The 20785-nt window shown below is 30.3% G+C and overlaps 2 protein-coding genes and 2 long non-coding RNA genes across 6 annotated transcripts; 2 read left to right on the top strand and 2 right to left on the bottom strand.

Moving 5' to 3' along the window:
- Window positions 1-2589: 2589 nt before the first annotated feature.
- On the top strand, window positions 2590-3627 carry LOC130499754 (uncharacterized). Of its 2 annotated transcripts, none has more exons than XR_008938623.1 (5): window positions 2590-2697; window positions 2997-3039; window positions 3121-3172; window positions 3250-3326; window positions 3428-3627. It is a non-coding gene; the product is annotated as an uncharacterized LOC130499754 (long non-coding RNA). The 2 variants fall into 2 exon arrangements; XR_008938622.1 differs by having other exon boundaries at window positions 3250-3332.
- A 1281-nt stretch (window positions 3628-4908) lies between these two features.
- LOC130499475 (uncharacterized) lies at window positions 4909-6227 on the top strand. Of its 2 annotated transcripts, none has more exons than XR_008938339.1 (6): window positions 4909-5016; window positions 5316-5358; window positions 5440-5491; window positions 5569-5645; window positions 5747-5841; window positions 5985-6227. It is a non-coding gene; the product is annotated as an uncharacterized LOC130499475 (long non-coding RNA). The 2 variants fall into 2 exon arrangements; XR_008938338.1 differs by having other exon boundaries at window positions 5569-5651.
- A 1818-nt stretch (window positions 6228-8045) lies between these two features.
- LOC108826541 (protein S40-2) lies at window positions 8046-8790 on the bottom strand. The gene has a single exon (XM_018599918.2). The coding sequence runs from the start codon at window positions 8654-8656 to the stop codon at window positions 8309-8311; it is 348 nt and encodes a 115-aa protein (XP_018455420.1). The 5' UTR covers window positions 8657-8790; the 3' UTR covers window positions 8046-8308.
- A 2178-nt stretch (window positions 8791-10968) lies between these two features.
- On the bottom strand, window positions 10969-17200 carry LOC108827983 (subtilisin-like protease SBT5.6). Its single transcript, XM_018601514.2, has 9 exons — window positions 17049-17200; window positions 16678-16870; window positions 16353-16571; window positions 15474-15585; window positions 12820-13387; window positions 12606-12700; window positions 12159-12516; window positions 11849-12062; window positions 10969-11735 (listed from the first exon to the last, which is right to left on the bottom strand). The coding sequence occupies exons 1-9, from the start codon at window positions 17118-17120 to the stop codon at window positions 11182-11184; spliced, it is 2385 nt and encodes a 794-aa protein (XP_018457016.1). The 5' UTR covers window positions 17121-17200; the 3' UTR covers window positions 10969-11181.
- Between the last annotated feature and the right edge of the window lie 3585 nt (window positions 17201-20785).

The raw sequence follows: 20785 nt of genomic DNA, 5'->3' as shown, positions 1-20785 counted from the left end.
TAATCATCAAATTGTATATCTAAAAAATATAGATTAAAATAATTTAGTTTAGTATACTATTGGAAGTCTAAAGTTCTAGAAAATTATTTATTTACAATTATAACAATAATTATTTTCTTAATGAGTAAAACAATAATGATGTATTATTTAGAAACATGGGAAACAAAAAAAAAGATTTTAAAAGTTAGTTATTCTAAGGAAATATAATGTATGTTTTAAAAGTTAGTTATTCTAAGGTAATATAGTGTTGTATATTTTCTTCTTCTTTTTTTGAGAAATGGCATAATTTTTTTTTGAGCAACATGTTGTATACTTATATATTTGTATATATTTTAAATGTACAGGGATTAAATTACGACACCTTGTTAGGAAATTATCTTATTAAATCAAAGATTATACGTACTAATAATTACAGTATGTAAAGTTTAAATTTAAAATGGATATGTAAAGCTTAAATAGATTTGTCTCTAAAGAAAATAAAAAGTTTTAAGATATGGACTTATTTATTCAGTAGAACTCTGAACTTATATAATTGTAAGAATCCCTAGAAGAACAATTGTGTGATAAAACTGGCAGAAACCACATGGCCATGATCCGTCTTGTCTGTACGATGATTCAATGTCTGTTATAAAGTTAGCGTACATTATTTGTCGCCAGAGAATTTGGTCTATATGAATAATGAAATGAAATTTGAATTAAGTGCAAACCTTTTACCGTTTACTCGAACTTTTCTTTTTCATAAAGATCCGTTGGCTCGAACTTCGCAATAAAAGATAATGAATTCATTTATGAGTATGTAATCACTAGTTCGACCGACCAAATTAGAATCCCATACTAAAATGTTATTTCAAGAAAACTCTATTATACATCATTGTTTTCTTTAACTGAAGGTATTACGTGAAGACTAATCTTTAAATAGAGATGCAATCCATGGATGATTTTTTTTCTAAATTTTCAAATTAACAGAAAATATCGTGTGGTCACAAATTAGAGTAATATGAATAGTAACAGATTCAAACTCATATTTCTTAGAGATCCTGGAACGCTATGTTTATTGATTCGTGGTTTTAAAAAACGGCATAGTTTCCTTCTTTTTTCACATGCAACTAATCCTGTTTATATATTGTTTATATATCTTCATAGATATAATTATTGATTAACATGTTAATTATATTAATTATAGAAAACATGTCGCAAAATTTTGCAATGGCCAAATTACATTTTTTATAACTACTAATAGACATTTCGTTATAAACTCGAATTAAAAAGAAAAAAAAGTTATTGGTTCGAAATACTAGAGGTGACTGAAGTTTATCATATGATATATATGTAAATTACTCTTTCCGTTTCTGTGTTCATTATAATTATCGTTTAAATTTTTGCATAAATTAAGGAATAATTGAATTTTCTGTTTGTTTTATTAATTAGTACACTAAAGTAAAATAAAAATAAAATAATTAAATTATCTGTTCTACTTCTATTTAATAGATTATTTTGTTTAGCTTTATTAATTAATATGCTAAAAATACAAAATAAAAGAATATTAAAACAAAATTTGAAAACTATATAAAAACATGTGCAATTGTCCAGTAGAAGCGAAGTCAAACATTAGCTTAGATCACTAATTTACTCTAAATTACTTTTGTTTGGTAAGGAAATTTACAGAAAAATATTCATATAAATAGTTGACGCCGCTCATGTTAGGAAGTCATGAGGCTGCAACAACTAACTAGATTTTGACCCGCGCTTAAGAAGCGCGGGTATTTTTTTGTATAAAACCAATCATTAAATGAATTTAATTTATTATTAGATATCTATAGTATTTCAAAGTGTATCTTTATTATTATTTCAGTCTTATACAATATTTTCATTGACTTTTGGATATCCTAGTGAGACCGGGAGTTGAACCGATATAGTGACATTAAGATATTATGAAACGGATATGGTAAAATGGCCATAAATAAAAACCGTAATCTATCAATATGTATTTGACTTGCATAAGAACTATTGTCTTAATCTGTTTTTGTTAAGACCAGGTTTGTCTATTTTAATAGAATAAATGAGAGTGAAATATAATTTTAAAAAAATCTATCATGGATGGCTACATTAACAGTAAATGATTTCTAACATATTTCATAAATAACTGAGCATATCCTGTATTTAATTTATAAAAAACCTAAAAATCTTTAAAATTCTCTTTATAAATCAAATTACAGAAACAATTATCTTAATATTTTATTCAAAATATTAAAAATTATATGAATTATCCTATTTCAAAATTCAAACCAGCTAAATTACCCGTTACCTAAAGCTCATGATATTTTAAATTTATGAAAATTCAATAAAAATGTATCATATGCAATTTTAGAATTTTTAAAATAAATAGACATTAACTACTTAAACCAGTATTTATTTTTTTACTAATTCCATTTAAATAGGATTATTGTAAATGGGTCTGAATTTTATTGGGTTTGTAATTTTGTTTTCAACTTAATTGAGTTTTAATAGTGAAAATTGATTTGTTAAAGGCCCAAGCCTACACACCTATTTCTCTCTGCCGACAATAAACTAAATCAAGTGTCTTGTTTTAACTTTTAACAGATCGAGACAGTAAAAAACAAATTTCTCTCCGATGGCGATGCATTATTCATCCTCTCGACCTCAGCCAGTCGACTCGTTCCTCTCCGATATTCCATGGTAAATCTTCTCTCCTTATCTCTTCTTTCTACGGTTGGTCAAAAGCTCAACTCTTGTATATTTGATTTTGTATACATCGGTCGAATTGAAATAATTTTTGATTTGTTTGAAGAAATTCTGAAACAAACTCGCCTTGCATGTAAGCGTTCGCAGCAGAAACCACAATTTTTTTTTAATTTACATTGTTGTATTAAAAATTTATCGGTTCTTATTACATGATTCTATATTTGTTGAAATCAATATATATATTCTGGTTATTCTATATATTTTGGATTCCTAATTATCCTTTCTGTTTTCAGTTATACGATATCTATGGAAAAGAAAAAAAAACACGGCAACATCGTAAGATTCAGATACATGGATTGATATATAGTAATTGAAATCATTTTCTTCTTCTTATAGGTTCTTATTTTTTATATGCAGGGCAAATATGGATAAATTCCTTAATTACCTACGGAATATCAAACGTGTGAAGGTAAAGATTTGTTTATGTTTGTTGTTTTGTAAAATAGAATGGCATCTACACTTAAAGATTCTAATTTCCAAATTCAGGTTTCTACAAACGACATGGGGGAACTTGGAAGCGACATATATATTCTCAAAGAACAGATGGGTTACCAAACTCAACAGTGAGTGTAAGGGAATATCTCAAGAAAAGAACAACTTTTTCTATTTCAGAAAACAGAATTACATCTAAGACTAAATATCTATAACTTTGAATTTGTTTCAGATTTATACAAACCATAGCTGGAAAGTATTCACTTATGAAACCATACTTCAACGTGACTTCCGAAACCAGACAACAGTAGGAAAACAAAAAGATAAGTAGGAAACATTTAACTATTGTTTCATATTATTATGTTATATTTGAAAAAAAAGTCTGATATCAGTTGAACAAAATTAAAGAGTTTGATTGTTGTCTTTTTTTGGCCGGCCATGAGTTTAGAATATTCAGATACTCTTTCCGTTTCTGTGTTCATTATAATTATCGTTTAAATTTTTGCATAAATTAAGGAATAATTGAATTTTCTGTTTGTTTTATTAATTAGTACACTAAAGTAAAATAAAAATAAAATAATTAAATTATCTGTTCTACTTCTATTTAATAGATTATTTTGTTTAGCTTTATTAATTAATATGCTAAAAATACAAAATAAAAGAATATTAAAACAAAATTTGAAAACTATATAAAAACATGTGCAATTGTCCAGTAGAAGCGAAGTCAAACATTAGCTTAGATCACTAATTTACTCTAAATTACTTTTGTTTGGTAAGGAAATTTACAGAAAAATATTCATATAAATAGTTGACGCCGCTCATGTTAGGAAGTCATGAGGCTGCAACAACTAACTAGATTTTGACCCGCGCTTAAGAAGCGCGGGTATTTTTTTGTATAAAACCAATCATTAAATGAATTTAATTTATTATTAGATATCTATAGTATTTCAAAGTGTATCTTTATTATTATTTCAGTCTTATACAATATTTTCATTGACTTTTGGATATCCTAGTGAGACCGGGAGTTGAACCGATATAGTGACATTAAGATATTATGAAACGGATATGGTAAAATGGCCATAAATAAAAACCGTAATCTATCAATATGTATTTGACTTGCATAAGAACTATTGTCTTAATCTGTTTTTGTTAAGACCAGGTTTGTCTATTTTAATAGAATAAATGAGAGTGAAATATAATTTTAAAAAAATCTATCATGGATGGCTACATTAACAGTAAATGATTTCTAACATATTTCATAAATAACTGAGCATATCCTGTATTTAATTTATAAAAAACCTAAAAATCTTTAAAATTCTCTTTATAAATCAAATTACAGAAACAATTATCTTAATATTTTTATTCAAAATATTAAAAATTATATGAATTATCCTATTTCAAAATTCAAACCAGCTAAATTACCCGTTACCTAAAGCTCATGATATTTTAAATTTATGAAAATTCAATAAAAATGTATCATATGCAATTTTAGAATTTTTAAAATAAATAGACATTAACTACTTAAACCAGTATTTATTTTTTTACTAATTCCATTTAAATAGGATTATTGTAAATGGGTCTGAATTTTATTGGGTTTGTAATTTTGTTTTCAACTTAATTGAGTTTTAATAGTGAAAATTGATTTGTTAAAGGCCCAAGCCTACACACCTATTTCTCTCTGCCGACAATAAACTAAATCAAGTGTCTTGTTTTAACTTTTAACAGATCGAGACAGTAAAAAACAAATTTCTCTCCGATGGCGATGCATTATTCATCCTCTCGACCTCAGCCAGTCGACTCGTTCCTCTCCGATATTCCATGGTAAATCTTCTCTCCTTATCTCTTCTTTCTACGGTTGGTCAAAAGCTCAACTCTTGTATATTTGATTTTGTATACATCGGTCGAATTGAAATAATTTTTGATTTGTTTGAAGAAATTCTGAAACAAACTCGCCTTGCATGTAAGCGTTCGCAGCAGAAACCACAATTTTTTTTTAATTTACATTGTTGTATTAAAAATTTATCGGTTCTTATTACATGATTCTATATTTGTTGAAATCAATATATATATTCTGGTTATTCTATATATTTTGGATTCCTAATTATCCTTTCTGTTTTCAGTTATACGATATCTATGGAAAAGAAAAAAAAACACGGCAACATCGTAAGATTCAGATACATGGATTGATATATAGTAATTGAAATCATTTTCTTCTTCTTATAGGTTCTTATTTTTTATATGCAGGGCAAATATGGATAAATTCCTTAATTACCTACGGAATATCAAACGTGTGAAGGTAAAGATTTGTTTATGTTTGTTGTTTTGTAAAATAGAATGGCATCTACACTTAAAGATTCTAATTTCCAAATTCAGGTTTCTACAAACGACATGGGGGAACTTGGAAGCGACATATATATTCTCAAAGAACAGATGGGTTACCAAACTCAACAGTGAGTGTAAGGGAATATCTCAAGAAAAGAACAACTTTTTCTATTTCAGAAAACAGAATTACATCTAAGACTAAATATCTATAACTTTGAATTTGTTTCAGATTTATACAAACCATAGCTGGAAAGTATTCACTTATGAAACCATACTTCAACGTGACTTCCGAAACCAGACAACAGTAGGAAAACAAAAAGATAAGTAGGAAACATTTAACTATTGTTTCATATTATTATGTTATATTTGAAAAAAAAGTCTGATATCAGTTGAACAAAATTAAAGAGTTTGATTGTTGTCTTTTTTTGGCCGGCCATGAGTTAAATTTTATTTTATTGGAATGACAGTTTGATGGAGCTGCAGAAGTATTTATACTGTTTTCAACGTCAATAAAAACAGATAAGTCATTTTCTTTAAAGTTTTGTCATTTAGTAGTTGGGTCAAGTTGCCAACTTTTGATGAAAATATATCTATGTTGTTATGCATATGGTTCTTAGTTTTGTTTGTAGGATCTTAAAATATAGAAAGTTAAACTTACATTTGCATCAGATAGTATTAGTTCCAAAGATTCTACCACATCTTTAATGAAATGTCTCCATGTATGGAGGATTTTCACTTCTATGCGCCAAGCAGTCTTGCGTGGTTTGATTTGGTTCAAGAAAGCGGGGTTTGATTTGGTTCAAGAAAGAGAGTTGCAAATTGTTAGCCATTGGGTGTGTTTAGACTTGTTTGAGGTATAGGGTGGAAACCGATGTTATATTTATATTAGGAGAGGCTACAGAGGTTGTAGGTTACGCTAATTTAGGGTAAATATTATGGAGATTTAATTAGATACTAGATCTTGACCCGCGCTTTGGAAGCGCGGAATATTTTACGATGAAAAATTTCACTAATAACTTAACAAATATTTTGGTAATTTTTAAAAGTGTGTATTTAAAATATTTTTGCATTTAAATCAATGTTTTTAACTTCAACCCGATTGTGATTATACTGGTTAATTCGGAGATCTGACAATTCAATTTAGGTTTTTAAAATATTCATATTAAAAAAATTACTAAAACCCGAGATTAACCGATTGAACTGTTGGATGACCGATATGTAATCTAATTTGATTTAAATTGTAATAATTTCATAATTTGTAATCTTATACTCCAAATTTTAAAGTTCATTATTTTAAAATTTATGAAATTATGACGTTTCTATAAAATTTTAAAAAGAAAATGATAGAGATAACATAACTAAGATTAATTATTGTATTGTTTGGAAACATTGATAGTAGTATAAAAAAACATATTGTTGGAAACATTGATAGTAGTATATAGAAATAAATATATTGTTTGGAAACATAGATAGTAATATAAAGAAAGAAACATTAATGATTTAATGTAAGTTTAACTATAAAGTATAAAGGTGTATTTAATTTAAAAACTTACAAAATAAATGTTATGTCCAATAAAATGTTTCTGTTTTAATAAGATAGATGTTAGTTTGTTGATTAAGGAATATACTGCGAGTATATAGCAATAAAAATCTAATTAGGTGATAAGGAGATCGAAATTAATTATGATATTAAATAAACTTGTACACCAATTAATTATGATATTAAATAAACTTGGACACCAAGAAATCAAGTTTCCTTATTAATTATTAAAAATAAGGAGATCGAAATTAATTATGATATTAAATAAACTTTTTTTAACGTCTAGATATTAAATAAACTTGTACACCGAATAATTGATATATTTTCGGAAATCTGGTGTTCAATATCGTATGTACAATATACTGTTGGCTGTTAATCATTTTAGAATATTTCATGGTTTAATGGTTCAGATGTCATAGTATATTTGGTATAATTGGATTATTTAGCCAGCTATATTAAACAATGTCTAGATAGGTGTAATGGTTTTGAGTAATTGACATTTTGTACTTTTGATGTAGGATTTTTCATATTGGAGAAGAAGACACGTAATGGTAATAATATGGCTGCATTCTCCATCTAAACTGATACATTGGAAGAGATTTAGAACTTTGTATATAGTATGGTTAATAAGATGTATTTGTATAAGCTTTGATGGTATTAATTTTGATCCATTTAAAAAAAATTGAAATTGTATTGGGCCTAAGATTATCGGATACCAAACAATGACCAGCTATAAAAAACATAGATATTGGGTTGGGCCATTTCATATCACGAAAGTTGTGGGGGCATTAGAAAAGAAATCGACATATAGGTTGAGTAATACACGGTAACAATATTGGGCAAAATATAAGTGTAACATTTAAATGAATGGGTGCAGTAACCTTGCATAGGTAGATTTTTTCAGAATGTTTCTCTTTTAATAGAATAGATATGCATCCATCTCAGCTTAGCAAGAGACGAAATCCATAAGCCAAGAAACCAATTACTCAACCATCAATCCTAAAATCCAATTTATGTATTTAATAAAACATTATATTGAGGATTTCCTCTTCTCAATCAACCAAATCAACAATTTAAGAAAAAAATAAAAAAGAACAGGACTCAAAACATTAAAACAATTCAATGTTCAAAAAACATTAAAACAAGTCCTTATACTACAAGACATGCCAGGGATTCGTCCAAAACACACACCCGAAAGAAAGACCGGTCAACTGTTTAAATAGTACAAAATGAACCGGCCGGTTAAATAAATCAAGCCTCTAAGAAACCGGTCATCCTAAGAACGGAGTTCCGGTGACGATTCAGGTCTCTTCCTTTAAGTGTACAGAGGGAAAACGCTATTTGCTCTTTCATTCTTCTTTCGATAATAACATGCGGAGGAGTTTTATCCTCCTCCAACTCCTCCTCCGTCGTTTCCCGTTCCTTAAGCCTTAAACGATTCACCGGAATACTCACCGGAGATGTTTTATCCGCCGTCATCCGACTTCTCGTGCCCTTCTCGTCGTTACTGATGTTAGAGAACTTAGTTTTCCGGTTACACTCTTGGATTGAGGATTGGTCGGAAAATATAATGTCTGATTCTTGATATTCTTCTGACATTGGAATATCAAAGATTCTTGAGAGAAAAATAGTATATTTTTCCGAGAAGACGAGAGAAAAACAGTTAAGAGAGATTACTGATGAACGATGGAGAAGAGAATACCACAATGGGTTAAATGAAATTTATAGAGATGAGTCACTGAGACGTATGTCGAAAGAAGAGAATATTGTGTCTTACACGTAAGATCTACGTACATAAATGTGTATGTATATACATGTGTTTGTATATATACGTGTACGTGTAGTTAAAACTAGTGTTGCATGTGATGACGTCATCACGATACGATCTTTCTGTGTGAAATACGTGGAAGCTTCATCTCATACTCACGAAGCTTCATCATCACGCACCTCATTGCCATGTATAACTTGATTAATTAGCTAATAATTAATTTTTGAGTTTATTGACTAATTATTCATGATTTCCAGTAGGGCTGGGCAAAAAATCCGAACCAGAAAAACTGAACCGAACCCGATCCGAAAAAGTAGCACTGAATCCGAACCGAAATTGATTAAATATCCGAACGGGTTCAAAATTTCGGTATTTAAAAAACCGAAACCGAACCCGATCCGAACCGAAATATTTTGGGTACCCGAATGTATCCGAAATAAATTTATATACTTAAATATATACATTATTTTATATATAATGTATATTAAAAATATTAAAAATATATAAGATACCTTTAAGTTTTCCAAAATACTCGGAAAATATACGCAAATAGTCAAAAGTAAATGTTTAAAATAGATAAAGTATACTGAAAACACCAAAATAGTTAAATATCTATTGATTCTTTATCCAAATATTCAAAGAAAACCAATTTATATGTTAAATTAAGGTATTTTGACATATATGTTATGAAAATTTATATGTAATATATTATTTTTCTTATATATTTTGAAAATTTAAAGTATATAATGAATTTTGAAAATTTAAAAACATTTTAAATGGGTTATCCGAACCCGAACCGAACCCGCAAAGATCCGAACCGGACCCGAACCGAAATTTAGAAATATCCAAATGGGGCTGAAATCTTTGACTCCGAAAACCCGAAACCCGAATGGACTGAACCGAAACCCGAATGGGTACCCGAATGCCCAGCCCTAATTTCCAGAGTGTTTTTTTTTTGTCAACCCAGAGTGTTATTATTTTACAAGGACAACTAGGCTAAGTTTACATATTTTCTTGTAGAGCAAGTAAATAATAGTGCATCGGGTTAGATTTTATAAAAAATTATCTGATTCATTTTTACTTGTGACACAGCCATGATTCATATAAATTAACTCAAAATTCTTTTTCTAACTAACTTAAAAGTCTTTCAATAGATTTCTATAAATACTGAAAAGAGAAAGTAATATAACTAATTTAATTTTGACTATGTAGTCATTAATTAAATGTAAAGAACTGTTTAATGACTAAACATGTCTTCTTAAATGGTGTGATTATTTAAATCTTGTCGAACCTTGGAGCTATTTTGCCATTTTTATGGAATTATCAGTTGAGAATCTGAATTATTGAATGAGAATATTTTTAGATTAATTATTCAAGAATATTTAAAGCAACAAAATTAATTGAGTATCTCCAACAGCAAAATCGCAACGATTAGGAAAGAAGTTGAGTCGGTATGAAGACAAAAACGATTCCCGCGGCGCGTCCGGAGGAAACGCATTACGCGATTTCCATCTCAACTTCAAGCTCATGGCTCACGCTTCTATGTGTTTGCACGCTTAAACCAATTCTATCCAACACTTGTCTCATAACACAATCTAAGTTATCTTAAACGTCCGCACAAAAATAACATCATCAGGCTTTGGGTTTCTCCATTGCTCACGTGTTTGTTTTGTCCGCAACAGTCGCTTTCTTATGCGATTACGTGGTGGTGTTAGTTAACGGCATATTCCTTTGTTGAATGAAAACTTTTGCATATTTGATGTTGGTAAAGAAACAGACGATCAATCGTTCAACACAAACTTAAAAAATGACGATTCAAGAATCGGGGAACTATTAAATAAATTAATCGTTCAACTGTTGAACATTATACTAGAAATAATATGGGATTTGAACACGTTAAGCTAAGAATTGACGATGCTTATTTGGAAACTTGAATTAAGATTCACTGCAAATTATAGTGTTGAACAGGTTAATTAATTTTTCAATAGAAAATATAATAACCTGTTTCTCTTTAGCACATGAAGTTAAGAGAGATACCAGAAAGAGAAGGCAGAGAGAAATTCGTCTCCATGAAAGGTGAATCATGTGACGAAGTAATTATAGCTATATATGCTTCTTGGTCAACTCATATTCATGTGCCCAATCCAAGTAACTCAAAGTATTTATAGTTTTGTTTCGTACACCCATCTTCACAAAGCATAAGAAAACAAGTAAGCTATAAGAACACTTATTTGGTTTGACCACATAAAGGAGTCTATAGAGTGATTAGAAAAAGGTCTTTCTATTTCTTTCACTTTAAGTCTTTAACCCCTCTAAAATCCAAACCAACGAAACAACCCAAATAAGAAAACAACAATCAAGCTAAAGAAACAGCAATTGGACTCTTCACAACATGGTACTTATCTGTCCAACTAAACCATCCGAATAAGTATTGACCCTTTTCAGTCCCATTCATTGTCTTGTGACTCTTGTCCTTCCTTACCGTGACCACGATTTTAAACCGTTTCTTTTGACCAATCCGGTTGAATGACAACACACTCGGTTTAGCCTTAACCGAGACACCCACTGGCGATTGAGCACTGAATATATAAGTGCTTGTTGAGTTACCATTTCCAACATTTGTAACCGTTCTTTTAACGGTCACCGTCTTGTTGAGATTCGGAATTGCGATTGACGGATAATTAAGGTTATAACCGGGAGGGACTTTAGTAGGACATTTGAATGTTGGGTCAATATTGGTAAAACCAACCGAGCAACCATAGAGAAGATAAGCTCGGTATGATGCATCGTAGACTAAACCTGGATCGGCAGCTTTGGTAGGTCTGAAATGTCCTGACCCAAGCGCAAATGGGTTCGCTGGTAAACCATTAGTGTCTTGGATCAGTTTCTTCTCATCATTCGTCATCCAAGCTATAACAATTACAAGAAGCACATTAAAGTACAACTCAAAGACAGTTAAAAAGATTTCAGTTAGGTAAACCGAACCAGCCAAATAATCGAGTGTTTTTTGTTTGTTTGTTTACCAGTGGTCATAAGAGCAGATCTTATAGCAGCGCTACTCCATTTGGGATGAATAGCTTTTAGAAGAGCAATTGCACCAGAAACATGAGGACAAGACATTGAAGTTCCAGTGTAGATATTATAATCAGCAACTCTTTGATCTACCCAAAGTTTGCTCGGTGAATCTGCTCCGCTCCAGGCAGCAAGTATATTCAGTCCCGGTGCAGTAATATCCGGCTGTAAAATAGTAAAATATATAAACTGGCTGATTCAGTTTGACATGATTCATTGTAGTTTTTTGTTTGCTTAAGTTAAAAGAAGCAACAAAACTACCTTTAGAATGTTGGGATCTACCACGTTCGGACCGCGGCTAGAAAACCCAGTCATTAAAGGAGCTGGCTGGTTTTTGTAAACTGTAGTCCCCGCTTTGATGAAAGCTATCGGGGTTTTATCGGTTTTGATGTAGTCAATAATTTTTTCAACCACGGTAGGGGTAACGGCAGCTGTGGCAACAAAGTGAGAGTCTGAAGGGATTTCATTGCCGTTAGCCAGAGAATTCCCGAGAATCATACCAACTCCTCCGGCTCGTTTTACCTCCATACCTTTACCAATTCTTGAACCGGCTCCTCTTAAACATAAAACCACTTTACCATTCACAAGCTCCGGTTTAAGTGAATTCGGTAAGCATTGCCTTCACCAAAGAAACAAAACCCAGCAAATTAAAATACAAAAATAAATAAGATTAATTATCAAACCTGATAAAAGTCGACCAAGTCTTACGATGTGTTATTCAGTGCGATACCGGGAACAGACACATTAGCAGCATACACCAGAGGCGCAAATTTTTCCATTTTAAATGCTGTTATTGACTCCGTCTAAATAACACAAAAGAAAACTATATGTTATACAAAAGAAAACCATGCATATATAAAAGACTATTTATATGACATTGACCCAAAAAAAAACTGACTTTTTTAAATTGTGGGGTAATTACCTTGACTGTATATCCATTACCAAGTACCAGACCGCCTACGAAAGCCCGATCAAGAGTACTAGCTCCGACGGTAATAATCCACGGCGCTGGATTTGACAAAGTCCCCGGTTTCGGCCCTGAGTTCCCCGCGCTAGCCGCAACTACGATATTTCTTTTAACCGCATGCAACGCTCCTATCGCGATTCCATCTTGGGAATAGGGCAAAGGGTCCGTAGTCCCGATGGAAACGCTGATCACGTGAACCCCATCAGCGATAGCATCATCAATCGCTGCAAGCATGTCTTCTTGTAGACATACGTTCCCGTCCACTTTTTCTTGGTTGGGCTTGGCCCAACAGGCTTTGTAGACAGCTAGACGAGCTAATGGTGCACCACCCGATGCCGAGCCCATGGCAAAACCGCCAAGTGCGGAGGCACCGATGACTCGCCTGCCAACCGCGGTAGAGGCCGTGTGGGATCCATGTCCGTCGGGGTCCCGTGGAGACAAGAAGTCTCTGTTTGCTGTAACGTTGAACGCTCCGTAATATTTTTCGTACCCTTTCACGTAATACCTCGCTCCAATAATTTTACTGTAATTAGTGAAAATATGCAAAGTTGCAATTGTTAATTCTTTTGTGTCAAATCCAAATCACTGAATAATTAAAAAAATTAAAAATTATCACGACACAAAGACGACTTGATAGATATACATATACAACTTCAATCAAACCGGCATAAATAAATTGTTTTTATAAGTTGTCTTCAGCATGCACAAGCACACAAATAATGAATCCTTGATATGTTAAACATATAGACACGTAAACCCGGGCACACACTGAAATTATAAACATTAGATTTGAATTTGATTATAAAGCAAACAAGAGAGAAGTCACGGGTGTCCAATATTATCTAGAAAGAATCAAATAAGTTTTTGTCCCTTACATATATTACCAAAGCTTGTTATAAAAGAACCAAAGCTTATCTAGATACCAAAGTTTCAATTTCATGTATCAAAATAGCCAATATATATTTATTTTTATTTGTACGATTTTATGGCAGTCTTTACATAGGTGAACAGTAAGACTCCGCAGAGTAAATAATTCTAATAATTTTATATTTTGTAAAAAGTTAATTTATTTATTTTATACTATATGCATATATATTGTTCCATCTGTGTGTCTTAAATTTTTGATAAACCAGTAAAATGCTCAGCACTCGTAGACGCAAAGAAGATAAACTCGCTATTAAGGTTGACATCGATTTAGTAAAATTACTATTTCTATTGGAAAAAAAAAATCAGATTTTTTGAGACTTTATAAATATGAGTCTAAAGATTTGTAAGTTATTATCACATCAATAATAAAAAGCCTTAAACAGATATTTGCCTCAAAACGTTTTTTTCTATTCTTCTTCTAACATAAAATGTAGCTGTTCGCAACAAGTATATAAATTTATTTTATATACATATATTTATTTTATATATTAATTAATATAATAAAGTAAGAATGAAGACTCGTGAACGATGTCGCAGAAGCTTAAAAGTTGGGATCAATTATAGCAACCGAACAAAACACTGAGACTGTGACCTAATGTTTTGGACAGTGGAAGTCACAAAACTATCCCTTCTATGGGAAACGTTGCTATATCTTGAAAAAGTAAAATTGCATGTTATAATATAATGGAATCCTTACATATACCTTAATTGTAAAATATTTAAATAATTCATTTTTAAAAAAATATGTGGTGAATAGATTTGCAGTATTGCATAATGATTTACGTTGTCTAATTAAAAGAATAAAATATGTTGAATGATGTATTATTCTGAATGTCTTTGAGATTTCACAATATTTACAATATTTTTTTACTGATTATTCTCTTAAGAATATATCAACCTGAAAATTTTAAGAGGAAAATATTTGTCTGCTTTATTGCATGGGTCGAATGACGATATGCTATTATGCCAGTTTTTTTTTTTTTTTTGAAAAAATGCTATTATGCCAGTTATACGTACTATATTATAAAACCTACGGTTATAACTTATAATTATACATATAACTGAGAAAACGTGAATTAGTTTCAGGACTCTGACATTTAAAAGCTCCCATCAGTCAGAACTAACTAATATCACTATTCACAAACTTACATTTTCATATGCAAAGGGCCTTGACGATCAATACTGAACAACATATCACATCATATGAAGAAAGAAGGTTCTCGCACTGAGCATATGGTTCATTGGATCTTTGCTAAAGAACCAAAGATGATATAGACGTGTATTACTTTCTTAATCTATTTCTAATTCTTGTCAAAATATTTTTCCCTTTTCTTTCTTGGTTTTACATATTTGGCTTTTTGGGGCTTAAAATTTGACTAATTTCAGTCATAGAACTAGATAAAAAATGCCACGTATATGTATCTATAATCTACAGTCTATATTATAGATATACAGATGCCAACATCCTTTGTATCTCAAAAGAACCTACAGCTATTTGTTTGACAGTCAAAATAAAGAAACTGTACATATGTAGCTGAAGTAACATTAAGTGAATATTTAAAACGATCAATAATTTTGTCAAGATATTTTATTTTCTAATTTGTCACAAAACAATATATTTACTAATAAACAAAGTGAAGATATTTATATTTGCTTAGAGAAAAAGGAGAAATGATCTTTACCGGTTGCAATGAGAAGAGTTGAAGGCAATTCCGGTTTGGCAGATTCCTTTCCATGATTCTGGAACGGGTCCCATTCCTTTGTCACTGAAACTCTTTGATTCTGGCCACACCCCTTTTATTTTACAAAAAGAAATATGAGAAAAAACCAAATTATTCTCTACAAGTTGGCAATGATGGATTAATGATATTCTTTTAATATTATAATGATATGAAACCAAAATATGTAAGAAGATAAATTAGAAATTGCCTTGAATCTTGAATTTCTTGATCATAACGCAACTCTTTATGTTCTAGTCACGTAAAGATTCAAATATCAACGTTGGAGTTAGGTCCAGTTAAGTTTGGTATACGTCTTCCATCAACATGATAACAGTAATTATTCCCCGATTCAATAAATATTAATATTATCTAAATATCGAAATCCCCCCATCTTATGGCTGTTATCTCGGCTCCTATATGCGTCTGTGCGAGCGTGAAGGAACAGAACAAGAGACGAGCCAAAATACAAGGTAAAGATATAACACACAAACAAAGGTTCACACGAATTATAAGATTGATTCTTTACTATTCACTTTATCCAAATATCGTTAACGGAAAAACTGAAAATATCTATAAACTAGAACGTTTTAATTTAACTAGGTCAACAATTCTAATTTTTTTTTTAATTTTGCAAATGACAATTGATTATAAATTTATAATACTAACTAGAAATAACAAGTAAGTAATATGTAACGGAAAAATGGTCTCGCTTACCCAGTTACCCCCCCCCCCCCCCCCCAAAATATAATACTGACAGCTTAAAAAACAACTATTTTCGTATTTTGTAACTAACAGAAAACAATAATATTCTAAATATTCAGTAGAGACAGCTTAACTTACCACTGTCGAGGACACCGACGATGATTCCATCTCCATGTTTTGCCTGCTTCAAGAACTTTCTTCCAACACGAAAACGATCGTCCGCATCGTTTTTGTGACGTTGAACCTCATCGCCATCAGTTTCCTCCTCCTCCAGTCCTACAAATTCCCATGACCGTGTAGTATGCGTTTCATATTTTCTTGGGTGACTCTCGATTACGGAAATAACCTCCTCCAGTTCTGATATAAAAGAATACATAAGAGTCAACAAGATTCTGTTGAAGCTAATTCCCTTTTTCAATCATAGCAAAATAGCATTTGTTTTCTTGTTTCACTTTTTACTTACTTTCTAGTTTAGAGGCTTCATCAGGAGTTAGCTCAGCTGCAAAGCCGTTGATGCTATGTTTGTAGCTATACAATAGCGATAATTTGGCTTCTTCTTCAGATTCTTTAACCGACTGAAGATAAGAATGATGGTGTTCTTCAATTTCGTGTAAAGCTTTATCACCTTTATGTTCTCCAAAATAGACAATATACACCTACAAAAAAAAAAACTATCAAAAATTTAATAGAAATGTGAGAGGAATTGATCAAGAAAAATATTGGAATTTGAATTGAATATGTTAGCATGCATATTTGGAATCCAGAATCACTGCAAATTAAAGTGTGGATTGTAGAATGGTTAATTTAACGTTTATAATAGAAACTAATAAGAACCTGTTTTTGTTCAGAGCAAGAGGCTAAGAGGGGGACAATAAAGAGGAGAGGGACGAGAGAAGTTAGCTTCATGGCCTTGGACTCTTTTGTTTGGTGGAATGTTGTAGGCCTAATGGTTTATAGGGGGTTGATGGGCTATTTATACAAGAGAAAGAGCAGCAAGTTTCAATACTCTAAGAAAATCATGTAAAGAAAAAGTTAGAAGATAACAATTTTAACTAACCGTGGTAATCTAATGGTTGAAAATTCACCATATCTGTCGAAGTCAAGGATAAGTCTTACTCATTGAAATTCATGTTGGGTCTGTTGGCCACTAAAGATGTTTTAAATGGTTAGGAAACTCACTTTCTTACTTGTTAGAATTAGTTAGTTCTAATATGGTAATCAAAATAATTAATGGATTTAACAAATTTTGTTCATCACATATTTTATTTTGAAAATAAAAGGTCAAAAACTTTTTCTTAAAAACATAACAATGTAAATTTAACTACATTAATTTAAAACTACATATTAATTACTCTACTTTTTGTTTAATCAATTGATGATAGTGAATTATCAAAGTATATTATTTTGTATTTTAGATAGTTAACAGAAGTAAACATTTAATTGTATCTTTATTTTTTTAACATAAAGTATATAATTTGCGACAAAGGAGACTAGAACCTAGATATAGTTCCAATAATAACAACTAGATATTGATATGTGCATCGTAAAATTATTTTTTACAAAATATATTTTTAAATTTTTTATTATGAACTTATTTGATGTAAATTACTCTATTTATTAATATTTTCATATAAACTTATTTTAGCTGTAATGAAATATTTATAAAAATACAAATTAGCTGACTTTTCATTTTATTTTCTTTATATTAAATAAATACCTTTTAGTATTTAACCTATTAAAAATTAGTTATATATATTTTCAAAAAATCTTCATAAAATATTCATGTGATTTTAATCAGTTCTTTTTATCAAAAAATTATATAAAATTAGTAACTAAACTGGTAAAAGATGTGACTTAATAGTATTAAATTGTTTAGAAACATGTTTAATTATGCATTATTTGGGAAAAATGTTGGTAATGGTTTTACTTCGTAGCATAATGTTGGTTTCCATAACTATTCTTAGGGGGTTATTGGAACTAGAATTTGGAAAGAGTTTAGTAATTTTAGAAGTTGACAGATTTTTAAAAGTTTAGGAGATTTCACAAATGTTTTCTAAATTTCTATCAAATATTTTGTATTGATTTCTATAGATTGTTATTGATTATTTAGAATTTGCACAATGTAGTTTTTCAAAAAAAAATCCTTCTAAGGTAATATACAGAAATATTGTAGAAAATTTCAACAATGAATCTCGATGAGGCACTATTAGATTATCGTTTGGTGTGTTCACATAGACAAATGCATTTTATGGTATTGATTCTTTGTATTATGGTTTGTTCTTTGATTTGTTATGAAAATAGTCATTTTTTTATCTTCGTACTACATGGCAGATTTTTAACAGTCTAGTTTTCATTGACTTTTTGTTTTTTTGAGACATCACTCTTACAAATGATAGATTATGTTAGAACACACCAAATATGAAACTAATCGACAAAAAAATCTTCTGGAAATCACATGTCAAACAAGAAAAATATATCATACTGTAAGGAAATGTTTTTATTAGTACACAGATTTCAGAAATCTTATGAGTAGACATGGTATTTTCAAAGTCTAGCTTATGAGTAAATATATAAAGAATTCAACTCCCAATAACCATAGAATTTAATAGAATAGCAAAATCAATAAAAACTAAATTTTTTGAATAACAAAAAATTTGAATAGAATTTAAAAGTCTTTAAACCAATAACAATGGATTTTGGAAAGATTTTTAAAATCCATAAACCAATAACCATGGATTTTTAAAATTTTATAATTCCTTAAAAATTCTTAAACCAATAACCCCCCCCCCCCCCCCCCCCCTTAATGAATTAATGGCAATTTCAGTAATATAGTACAAGAAAAATAATAGTTATCTATGATGTTTCTGTTTTAGTTGTATATATTTCTCAACCACTAGGATACTTAATATTTTGATGTTATGTCTTCAGTTAGGTTCATGTTTTCAGTTTTTTATATAAATACTCATATACAAATCAAATTATAATTTGGTATTAATTTTGTGTGTTTGTGTTGTAAAAAGAAATCTAATTCATGATAAAATAGTACTTTAGTTCTAGATTTTACAAAAGAATAATAATAATAATAAAATACAGCTTCTGAAAATTTGATATATCTTCAACCGATCAAAATTTGTTAGTAAAACATCTAGGAAAGTATTATTATCAGATATTTTCTATAGAAATGGTCTAAGAATAAGTTACAATGTCTTAAAGATAGTTTTCTTCTTTTAAACTATTTGCATGATGATTTAGCAAAACAAGTTCATCCTAATATACTTTCTTTTTTCTTATGTTAAAAAAAACATATATACTTTTTTTCTTGGCTAATAGGCATTATTTAGACAGAGATAATATGGCTAAGCCCCACTCAGAACTTCGTATAAATATTTATAAGAAATAACGAGAAAGGTAGGGAAATACATAACAATTGAGGGATCGACGTATGATTGGCTACGATAAGAGTAGCTAAGAGTTTGATTGGAGATCCAGTCTCACCATGCCTTCTGTTTCCTTGGGAACAACTATTCTGGCAGTTTTTTTTGTTTGCTATCCCAACTCTCGTAACAGAATTCGAACTTTTCTACCAGCGGAACTTTCAGTTTTATTTTCTTTTTAAGTTTATATTTAGATAATCTGATTTATATATTATCTTCTTCCGTTTTGGGAGGTGAGATGACAGCTTAACCTTATACTACTTACCGAGAACAATCCAGAATTTAAATTTTATAACCCTAAGTCATCTGTTTATGTTTATATATATTCTTTTTTATATCTGCGGGGATCCAGACTGAAGCCCGGACTAATTCCACGAAGCATTGTATACGAGTTCACGAAGACGGAAATTCCACATGGCAAGTGACCATAAATCAGGTAATTTGAAGGCGACGAATTCGAATTCAAATCCTTTAGAAATCCATAAAACGCCGTGCACCACTCGATCACTGACTCGTGGTTATATATATGTTTATATATAGTTGTAGGAGTTATTTATTTATTTATTAATTTGGGGTATCTCGGCAGAGTGCATGTCAATGTTCATGACTAACATAAGCGATGAAAAATAAAATGCCTGCATTTCTAATAATAACAATCAAGCTTCTATGATTCTGATCTTGGTTTAGTTCGTAGTCAGCTTATCCAATTTATCATAAAAGCTTTAACATAAGCCATATATATGAAGGTATCTTCTACTATTTAGGATTAGAATAACATAACTCAGAAAATGCCTTAGTCAAAAACAGTAACAAACAAATGTCTTATTAACTCTGTTTTCTTACCCGTTATACAACAGTGGTACGGTTCTCTATCCTAGGCCCACGGATGAACTTAGACTAATCTCCAAAGTATATCTCATGGATAATTTTTTTTTCTAAGAATTCAAATGAATTAAAAGTAAAAACTCATATTCATGTGGATGTCAAGAATAATGTGAGTTAGTTCTGTATAACAGTTAAATCAAATTTGAAACATGTTGCCGTCCCAAACTTGTCTTTTTACCACTCGATTTTGTAGAATAGTTAAGATTCTATTTAAAACCCAAAAGAAAAAGAAAACTTATGAACCAATATGCG

This window comes from Raphanus sativus, chromosome 9 (assembly GCF_000801105.2).
Source record: "Raphanus sativus cultivar WK10039 chromosome 9, ASM80110v3, whole genome shotgun sequence".
NCBI lineage: Eukaryota > Viridiplantae > Streptophyta > Magnoliopsida > Brassicales > Brassicaceae > Raphanus > Raphanus sativus.
The sequence above is the reverse complement of the archived record's forward strand: the minus strand, read 5'-3'. Positions and strand labels throughout refer to the sequence as shown.